Genomic DNA, 10,303 nt, shown 5'->3' with positions numbered 1-10,303 from the left:
GGCCTTACTACGTTGATAAGAAAGTTAAGATGTCTGTGAGAGGACATGCCAAAAATGCTGAAATTCTACAGACATGTGCCAAGAGAGGACAGTCAGGAGAAGTAAAAATGTAGAAGAGTAAGGAAGAATGGGAGTAAAAGAGAGGATACGGGGGAAAGTAAATTATGAGTACTCACGTATGCAGCTCTGTGTGGTATCCTTTTGGACCATGAAAAAAAGTGGAAACGAAAAAAAAAAAAAACTTCAGCTTTAACAAGCGCTACTGCAGACAAGAGACAGTGCTTAGAATACCGGTCCTCTGTGTACCTGCGTGGGTTTCTGTGAATCGGTCCTGGATGGCGATGAATAGTAGTAAGTGAAAGGAGAGTACTACGCTCGAGGGCAGACAGACAGACAGACAGACAGACTGGCTGAAACAGGAGAGCAGGCGGAGGAGAGAGAGAGCAGACTGAGTAGGATGGCAGAGCTGCAGCTTCTCAACATCAGAGCGACTGGACTGGAGACCCACCCACCTCCTCCTCAACATGGGAGGAGAGGGAGAGAGAGGAGGGGGGAGAGAAATATGTGGAGGGTGAGATCAGATCTCACTGCACATATACAAAATGATTCTAATTAAATGGTTTCTACTGACAGGTACTACAGCTATTACTACTACTACTATGACCATCACTGTTTTAATCTGATTAATCACAGATTGTCATCAATATTATTTGTATGTTGCTGGAACAGAAAAACAAATAACAGCAGGTAGAAGTAGGAGTTTTACACCTGTTTTTATTTGTGATTCATCCAAATGTTCTAATTATTAATATGGACAAATGTCAAGAAACAGATGCAAAAACTTTACTTAAAATGTAGCTTCATAGAGTGTGTGGATTTCAGTCATTACTGTGAAACAGCTGCTAGAACACCAACGTCTGAAGCCGTTGTCCTCAACAACATTAATCAGTCTCCAGTCCCTCACCATCAGTTTGACAGTGGTGTCAGTCAGCCTGTCAATCTCTTTCTGACCTGCACTCAGTGGAGCTGGTCTGCCACAAGCCGGGGGTCTGACCTTAAGTTGAAGCCTCTCAACACATACTGGGTGTTCAGATAGCATGTTGACAATGCACTAAAATATTTTCACATTTTATTTTGACCTCCCCTCAGGTTCCACTACTTCTTCGTGACTGCAGGTACTACATTTGGGTGTCACATTGGGAGTACAAACCAAGGTTCTAATTGAAGGAATAAAACTGCTTCACACTGCTAAAATATATACATTGTGCTCCGGCAGGGGGCACTGTAAGCAAAATATTAATTTGCTTTAAAGTAGACAGAAGATTCAACCGAAGTGCTGCTTACTGAAAATGAATCATTTTCGTATCTGCTGTTGCTCTTCGCTAACTTCAGCATGCTGATTTCACAGACCCTGATGAGGAGCTAAGAAGTTGTTAGCTGCCTCTAGTTAGCATCTGTAGGGCAGCCCAAGAGTTCTACAGAACCCACAATTTACAGGTTCCCACTGTTGTTTCTGAAATACTATTTAGGCTGTGTCTGATTTATGGACGTAGGGAAGGAGGACACGGAGACTGTTGGTGTAACAATAGAGGAGGCAGGGAATAAGATGAGATGAGAAGAAGACGACGATGAATGCATCTGAGAAACATGACTGCTTATCATTATCAATACAATTCTTCAGTAGATACTCCAGCAGAAGCACCAAAAATGGCCAGCAATTGTGTAATAACTGTAGTTCTTTAAAAAGGCAACTGTGTTCATGTGTTTTTCTTCGTCCTTGAAGGTTTACTCTGTCGTGTAATATTTGTTCAAGATAACTGTCAGAATAAAGTGCCTTTTATAACAGTCCCCAAGAACATCTGGTAGAATTAAATCAGTCTATGGAAGAAATAAAAAATATATAATTTAATGTACTAAGTTGATCTACTAACGTAAGTAGTAAGGTACACATTAATGTGAAGTTTTACAACTGGAAAATAGATACTTATTTGATCTGATGCTATTATAGGGTCCCAAGCTGGGCTAAAACAAAGACTGATCACAATTCTACTATTAGATTTTCTTCATATATTTCTATAAAACACCACCAAGACTTAAAAAAATAAAAAAAGAGCCTGAAGAAACTGTTCCCTGAGTCACTAGTTCTAGACCAGACTCACATATCTGTACAGTCAAATATGTGTAAGATTAACACGCCATCCTAGGTTCAGAGAAAATGCCAGACAACCAGCAGATATTCCATAAACAGTCTGGAAGGTTCTGTGTTCTGTCAACTTATACGGTCACGTTGAGCCCGCCCTCAGCACAGAACAGCACAAAGATGTCATTAAAGAATCATATAATGTGTTCACTTTTCATTTTAGTATCAACAGACGGGAACCAAGACTCACAGACCTAAAGGAAAACATCACTACGACACTGGAGTTGACAATGTGTGAAATACATGGTGTATCAGGTGTGTAAAGTACTGTAAAGCCAATGAGACTCATCATTTATTTTACTTTGAGCATTTATGTTGTTTTATTTATTTAATTTTTGTTTCAGTTTCAACAACAATCCTTTCATCCAAAATCTGTAATCACAGGTTTTAAATTTAGTTTTAACCCGAAAATGATTCAATGAATGAATATCTAATTTTAGTTTTCCAAAACATTGAAAAGAATTGTATTTCAATCTTTAGTCTGTGAGCAGATTGTGACCTGGAATGAAAGACGTACAGAAAATAGCTCTATTAAAATTAATTAATTAATTAAGCAATTGAAGAAACTTCAACTTGTCATGAAACTTTTGAGATAACAATGAGATAATCACACATACAGTAGTAGGGTTTGTTTGCATGTGAACAGGTCTTCTTGTTACGGAGCGTGACTGTAGTAATAAATGTGAACAGGTGGTTAAAAATATTAGACCTCAGCTCTGTGCAGATGTAGCCGTGCGTGTGTGTGTGCACAGAGCAGGGTTTTGTTGTTGGGAGGTAAAGCTTAGTCAACTTCAGAACATGCTTCTCATTCTTGGAGTGTACTCTGCTTACTTATCTCTCAACATGCCTTCATTTTTCCTGTGGTGTTCCTGGGAGAGAAGACGGATTGAAGTTTTTTTTTTCTAATTTTTTTTCCCCATGTCACAGGCCACGGTTTTGAGCTGCCACACCACCCACCTCTGCTGCTCTGGCCGTGACAGCTTCAAGCCTCCTGGGACAAAGCCTTCTTTGATAAAGACTGATGTTATAGCAGTCAGTGCATGGAGAATGATCCTCATTACTACCACAGGTTAGAGGTTACATTCCTGATGGATCTGTTGGTAGGTGGCGTCTCTGACATGCCTGCATCTGAAGGAGGGCCAGTTTGTTCAAATTTAAAAAAAAAAACAAGTTAGTCGTCTTCGGAAAAGGAGATTTAGTTGGTTTTATCACAGCTGTTAAAACTGGGGACATCATTTAATGTAGTGACTGTCAAGTCCCACAAGACAAACTGTGTATGGTAAATTTGTAAATTTACTACAGCCAGCACAGTCTCAAATACTGAAGAGGTTATACTGTCCGATAGTGATGACAACCTGCATCTCCATCCACACCTTCCATTCAGGGCAATAGGGGGTCGCGAACCTAATATGTGCGATTCTAACAGCAAGCATCCTTTAAGATCACTAAACCAGAAAATACAACCAGTGTGGGTAGTTGAGACTGGAGCTGTGCGGCTCACAAACCCAGCGGTTGTAGATGTTCACTGCTGACCAAGCAGCCACACTCACTCAGCGGTGGCAGCGGCAGCAGCAGCAGCATCGGAACGCAAGACATACAGAATAGCGTGCTTTTCAGTGGAACCAGCACATGGAGTAAACAACACTGCTGTCGTCTCTCATTTTTGTGCTGCATTCATGTGCAGAGGTCCCCTCCGTATCATAACACTGACGACCAACAGTGTCGGCACCAAGCGTATCCGTTATCATACCAACATAGTCCTTAAAGATTAAATATAAACAGACCCCACAAAAACTGAATAAACAGACCGCCATCGAACTGAGCCAATGTGGGGTTGTGATAAATAGTATCCTACCGTCAAAGTCCTGGAAGGATGAGGCGGAGGAGGAGGTGATGCTCCATTGAGGGTAGGATGCTGCTGATACTGATCCTGCTGCTGCTGGACGTTTTAACAACCATTCCTACAGATAATGTCGCCCCCTGTTGGACAAAATGACCTTTAAAGATGCTTAGGGTGGACGTTTTACGTCGGCGTCTGTTTTTAAAACGTTAATGTACATACTTGTTGGGTTATAAAGTAACTTTCCTGCGAAAGAAAGACAGTAAGAAAGAAAGAAAGAAAGAAATCAAGGAAGAAAGAAAGAAAAAAGAAAGAAAGAAGGAAGGAAAGAAAGAAAGTCTTGCAACTTCAAAATACTTTACAGTTAATCAAAGGATAAAAATAAGCAGACCTAGTTTACCTAGAGGCAGAGAAAGGACAAGGTTGATGGAAATGATGATGTAATATTATTGATATCAATAATGCCATAAGAGATAACTACTAACCGAACTGACACATTATTTTTGTTTTTTGTCTGAACTGATCATAGCCAAGCATACATAAGTGGACGTTAAAAAAAACCAAATTCCATTTTACAATTATATTTGTATTTTACATTAAAGTAGCAGTTCTCATAAACGTTTTGTTTTCAGCTAAAATGCGAACTTTTTTAATTTAATTAAATTGGGTATTGAAAGTATGTAAAACATTCAGTGCACTGTTCCAAGTCTACTTTTAATTTGGAAGAACACCACTTCCATGATAAATGACTACAAACATGGTTGCTGATACTGCGTTGAAGGTACCGGAATTTAAATAGGTGCCCCTGTCAAAGCCTGAAATAAACAAATGGGAAAACTGGTTTTATTACATGGTGAAAATATTCTCTAACATATACTTGTTTTCATTTAAAGGTAATTTTTTAACATTTTAACATTAACATGATTATCCGCTGTTAAAAGTTTTTGTTCTTTGATTTACTTCGTAATGATTTTGGATTGGCAGCGCAGCAGTCAGTGTGTCTTCTAGCAGGAAAAAGCGCCAACTTCTGCTGCACCTTTGTCAACTATAGAGTAAATGGCTGTAGACTGGATACCCCTCGCTTTAAATTAAAGCTATAATTTGGATGAATCATTCGAGTAAGTCAATATTTCAATTTTAGACTTGTATAGTACAGGGCGATAAGTTTGGCGTAAGTTGAAGTGAACCGAAAGGAACGGCGTGGTGCTTGTTTCCCTTATCGCGCTGATATGACCTAGTTTCATTTCTGCGTTCTGTGTTTGACTTTTCGTGACATTTGTTTAATATAAAAAATATTCCGCAAATTAATATCTTTCTAATGTCAAAGTTGTTTCAAACATGGCTGGTTATGTGTAAAAAGTTTCCTTGAAAAGTACATGGTCTATGTTAGCCAGTTGCGCTAGCGTTATGTAATGCGGTTATCAGTCGTTGGGGAACATGTCTATGAACATTAAAACGGCGGAAAGTATCACAGCGCGTACTCTTTTACTTTTAACAACTTAGCAGCGCTGCTATAACTTGTGCACGTAGTTACTTTTGTTTTTTAGAACTCCGGTGGCGCCCTTTTAAATAAAATTATATTTCCTTTTTTTCGCCAGTGAGGGGCACTGCTGCATCACAGTAAGACCAAAATGCCAGGTCTGCAGGGTGATAATGTTGTGGCGGCGTTGGGCAGCCCCATCAAGAGGAGCAAACTCTCTCTCAAGTTCTTCCAGAAGAAAGAAACCAAGAGGGCGCTGGATTTCTCTGAACCCCAAACTGAGGAGTCGAAAGAAGTCGAACCAGTGGAACCTGAGACAAGGTGGGGTGTTGTGTTCAGAATTATCTTAAAGCTTCCTTGTTGTTTCTAAATTGTCTTCGTGACCGACTTTAAGATAAGCTAATAATTTTACAGCTAAACAATGGGATCAAGATCAGATCAGAAGTGGTCTGATTTAGATGTGTGTGTTTTCTGTTGTTCAGCACCTGCGATCAGGTGGTCCCTGGTCCATCCTCCCCTGGTCTCCTCCTGTCATGTGAGAAAAAGGAGACCTTGATGCCTTTTGTGGGATTCAACAATCTGGGCAACACCTGCTATTTGAACAGTATCTTACAGGTGAGGCAAACTGACAAAATTAAACTTTCTCTCTCTCTCGCTCTCTCTCACACACACACATTGACCTATGGGTTCTATGATTTATCTGCAGGTCCTTTACTATTGTCCAAGACTCAGAGGAGGGATCAAGAAACTGTACCAGCTGTCAAAAAAGAAAGATGGCACAAAGAACGAAACGGACAAAGACAAGGAGGTTTGTCCGAACACAAACAACATTTGAATAATTCCAATAAGAATAAATTCAAAAGCCAAACTTTATTTTCTTTAAAGTTTATTTCTGTTTAACTTTTTTCCCCAGCAGTCAGATGGAGAGGCCGAGTCACTGCCAGCTCACATGGCGCTGCTTGAAAACTTCCACAGCCTGATAACATCAGCGGAGCAGCTTCAGTCCAACTTCCTGCTCCAATCTGACAGCTTCAATGACAGCGAGCTGTCCACACCCCCTCGAAAAATATTGCACAGTCTAAGGTAAAATAAACATTTTTTTATTGCCTTATCATTTTGGTTTAAAATATCCTGAAGTGAATATAGGGACTGCCTTAACTATTTTTTTTTGTCTTGTCCAGACGACTGAACCCAATGTATGAGGGCTATCTTCAACATGATGCCCAGGAGGTGCTGCAGTGCATCTTGGGATATATCCAGGATGCCTGTGACACCATCAGAAAAGAGCAGCAGCTTGAGGGGAAGGACAATATCCATGAAGAATCTGGTGATTCGGCAGCAGAATCCAGAGCTCCCACGGAAGCTGACGGTCAAGTTAGCGGAAAGAGGAAGAGTGATTCTGAGATGGGAAACCCTAAAAAAAAGCCAAAGTCTGTCAAGTCCAAGAAATCGGATGAAGAGGAAGTTGAGAGACCTCTCACACGCTCCAGAAGGAAGTTGTCCGGCATAGGCCTGATGAACAGTCCTGAGGATAAAGATGGAGACAAGGTGGCAGAGGAGATGCAGAAGGTTAATGGAGAGACAGAGGGAGCGACAAGGAGTAATGGTGATGGAAATGCCGGAATGGTGGACGGTAAAAGGAAGAAACCATCCAGACTCGCCTGGTTGAGGCCATCTGGGAAACAGCCCAGTATTTTCTCCAAGTTCCGCCGCGTTGGAAAGATCAGCAGCATGACTTTCAAAAACGAAAACAAACCTGAGGAGGATAGTTCACCGAGTGATGAGAAGAAGAGCTGTGACGAGAAATCAATTACCAACTCAGACATGGACAAGAAGAGTGCTCAACATCTGGGTATGTGTCATTTAATGATAGAAAATACTTGTTTCCTGTGCATGATTTGTACAGATGCTAAGACAACCTTTAAAATGTTAGTTAAATCAAACAGCCACTTGATGAGGTGTCAACTCCTCATCTGTCCACTGACTTTGAACTGAGAAACGACATCGTTTAGTCTTCAGTTGGTTTATTAAAATGATCATATTGTAGCAGAACACATCTTAGAGTTAGCTTAGCTTCTGTCTTTGTCCCAAATATTGAATTATCTGTTGACATTGCTGAACTAATTGACTGACAAGCAGCTGGCAATCACAATGGCAGCCATTGTCATTATCAGTATTTTGACATGTTTTGAATACTTTGAATGAAGTATTTGACTTGATACTGCTTGAAAGTATTTGTTCTTAAGTTTAATGTTTAAAAATCATTAAGACATCTGTCTGTCTTTTGTTCTTAAGTTTAATGTTTAAAAATGCAGATGCAATCATTAAGACATCTGTCTGTCCATCTCCATGCAGAGGACCTGGACCTGATGCAGCACCTGTTCCAGGGTCGACTGGTTCTTAGAACACGTTGTTTGGAGTGTGAGAGCTTCACAGAGAGGAGGGAAGACTTCCAGGACATCAGCGTCCCAGTTTTAGAGGACCAACCCAGTAGTCCAGATGATCTCTCAGAAGGTGAGGGGAAAAAACAAAAGCATTTTTTTGGTTCCTTGCATATTTTAATAATGTGAACTTTTCAAATCAAGGTGTTTGTCAAAAGACAACTTTTTTTTTTTGTTTTCAGTCTCTCCAGACCCAAAACCAGAGCTGAAGACGCTGAAATGGGCGATTGGCCAGTTTGCCTCAGTGGAGCGGATCTTTGGAGAGGACAAATACTTCTGTGAGACGTGTCAACACTACACAGAGGCTGAAAGAAGTCTCCTGTTTGACAAGACTCCTGAAGTGATCACCATCCATCTGAAGCGCTTCTCCGCCAACAGACTAGAGTGAGTTCATGTACAGATATTATTCACCTTTGAGTCTGTTCTCACAAAACCTGTGCTGTCTCCTTGTTTTGTCAGTACAGATGAAATATTATACATTTCAACATATGTATGTATATTTATATATTTGGGCATATATTTATGTGTCAAAAGGGAAGATCCCGAAAAGCCTGTAGTTCTTCTGTCAGTGAAAAGTTCTCAAATTAAAGAATGTCATACAGACTCATTAAACCCAAACAGAGACTGTTGGTACTAATGACATTAACTATTTAAGTCTCCATGGTTCGTCTCCTCAGTCTGGACCCGTACGCCGGCCTCTCTAAAGTCAACACTCCACTCCAGACTCCTCTGACCCTGTCTCTGGACGAGTGGTGCACCCGTCCCTCCTCTGCCAAAGGTCAGCAGTACCAGCTGTTTGCTGTGGTCATGCACAGCGGCGTCACCATCAGCAGCGGCCACTACACTGCCTACATCCGCATGAGCGATCTGAAGGATGTGAGGCTCTGCCTGCAGGGCAAAGAGGAGACGGAGGAGGAAGAAGAGACGGAGAAGAAAGAGGAAGCACAGGTGAAGGAGGAAGTGTTGGACTATGACGATGGAGAAGTTTCATTTAGCCTGAATTCCAGGAGGCAGAAAGGTGCCAATTTGGCAGGCGGCAAAAGAGGAGGCAAGAAGGTTTCTGAAGGAGTTGGACTGTTGGGAGGTCAGAGGAGTTTTTCCAGCTGTGAGATTAGCAGCAGCAGCAGCAAACACGCAGGGAAACCATTCAACGCTACAGCGACTGAGGGAACTAAACGGAGGAAGACCACTGGCAGTGTGAGCCAGAACTGTGAAGCTGGACTTAAAAAGGAGCCCAAAGAAGCAGAGGAGGCTTCACAGGTGTCCTGTGGGGCAGTGGAGGCCACAGAGGAGCAGGCTCTAAACGGCCTCTTGCAGTACGAAGGCAAATGGATGCTGTTCGATGACTCCGAGGTGCGTCTGTTCGAGGAGGAGGACTTCCTGAGAGCCTGCTCCCCTGACACCTGCTCCTCATCTACACCTTACCTGCTCTTCTACAGGAGGACGCCTGACGAGACAGCGTCGTGACTGTGAGGTGAGTGCCGATAAAAAGATACTGTTGCGGTATTTGCAATGCTACAATATTGCCAAAAACTGTGGCTATCCAACAAATGACTTCCTTAGGCCAGATTCTGCTTTTCAGACTGTAATTTGGACTCAAACTTTTGACTTATGCCGACATTGAGGATTCATGTTTTTGTTAGACGTAACTTTTTTGTTGTTTTGCTTTTTTTCTTAAATACATTCTTTTTGTTGTGTCTCTACAGTGTATTTTAAAATTAATCATAGACTTTGTTATGGATTTTTTTTCTTTACAATTACAAAAGCACTTGATAAACAGAATACAAAAATGGAACATACCAAATGCTGTATATTAGTTTTCCAAGCAAAAATGTTTTTGGAATATATTGAGTCAAAAAAGTTTCTGTATTTTGGTCAGATTTTGCGACAGTTGAATAAAAAGCCCCCAAAATGAATGACATCTGATTTATTGGCCAAAATACCACGTTTACTTTTGTTTCATTAGTATATTTTCATTCAACTCTAAACAAACTATCAGTAAAATATTTGTATAAAAGTAAAAACATGGCCTTGCTGCTTCATATTAATACGCAAGTGCTGTGTAAGGCCTTAGAAAAGCTGTAAATAACAATCTAAACTTGTGGTATGACATTAAGTTATCAACAACAATCCAACTGAAGTCGATGCAAACCTTGTTTGTTGTAGTTCATCACCATCTGTAGCATTGTAGTTTTTTAAATCGGATTATTATGAGATAAAACAAAATTGATATTTGCTTTAGGGTTGGACTTATTTCTGAATTAACCAACATTCCAGTAGGTATTTTGATTGAAAAAAAAAACAGCTCATGTAATTGTCTTCTAAATTGTACCTCATTCCTG

General features: G+C 40.7%; 2 protein-coding genes and 1 long non-coding RNA gene across 6 annotated transcripts in view; 2 read left to right on the top strand and 1 right to left on the bottom strand.

The window, feature by feature from the left end:
- LOC112488393 (uncharacterized) overlaps positions 1-3,328 on the top strand; it is a 7,655-nt gene extending 4,327 nt beyond the window's left edge. Inside the window, exons 2-3 of the long non-coding RNA XR_003052404.1 lie at positions 2,364-2,455; positions 3,128-3,328. This is a non-coding gene — a long non-coding RNA (uncharacterized LOC112488393). The remainder of the gene's footprint in view (positions 1-2,363; positions 2,456-3,127) is intronic.
- Positions 1-4,854, bottom strand: part of kank4 (KN motif and ankyrin repeat domains 4) — a 56,880-nt gene extending 52,026 nt beyond the window's left edge. For 2 of the 3 annotated variants that reach the window (XM_025064342.1, XM_025064347.1), the window contains exon 1: positions 177-717. The gene's annotated coding sequence lies outside the window, so the exon portion shown is untranslated. Of the gene's footprint in view, positions 1-176; positions 718-4,055 lie in introns of those variants that run through there. The other variant, XM_025064344.1, reaches the window with a different exon arrangement.
- Positions 4,855-4,916: 62 nt separating this feature from the next.
- Positions 4,917-9,877, top strand: usp1 (ubiquitin specific peptidase 1). 2 transcript variants are annotated; one of them, XM_025064355.1, is made up of 9 exons: positions 4,917-4,933; positions 5,639-5,841; positions 6,003-6,135; positions 6,227-6,328; positions 6,434-6,603; positions 6,702-7,372; positions 7,876-8,034; positions 8,144-8,345; positions 8,639-9,877. In XM_025064355.1, the coding sequence occupies exons 2-9, from the start codon at positions 5,672-5,674 to the stop codon at positions 9,426-9,428; spliced, it is 2,397 nt and encodes a 798-aa protein (XP_024920123.1). In that variant the 5' UTR covers positions 4,917-4,933; positions 5,639-5,671; the 3' UTR covers positions 9,429-9,877. The 2 variants fall into 2 exon arrangements, with proteins under 2 accessions (XP_024920123.1, XP_008332169.1); XM_008333947.3 differs by lacking the exon at positions 4,917-4,933 and adding an exon at positions 5,011-5,158.
- The last annotated feature ends 426 nt before the right edge of the window (positions 9,878-10,303 follow it).

Source organism: Cynoglossus semilaevis, chromosome 2 (genome assembly GCF_000523025.1).
Source record: "Cynoglossus semilaevis isolate Cse_v1.0 chromosome 2, Cse_v1.0, whole genome shotgun sequence".
Lineage (NCBI taxonomy): Eukaryota > Metazoa > Chordata > Actinopteri > Pleuronectiformes > Cynoglossidae > Cynoglossus > Cynoglossus semilaevis.
Note: the sequence above shows the minus strand (reverse complement) of the source record. Positions and strands in the feature narration are given on the sequence as shown.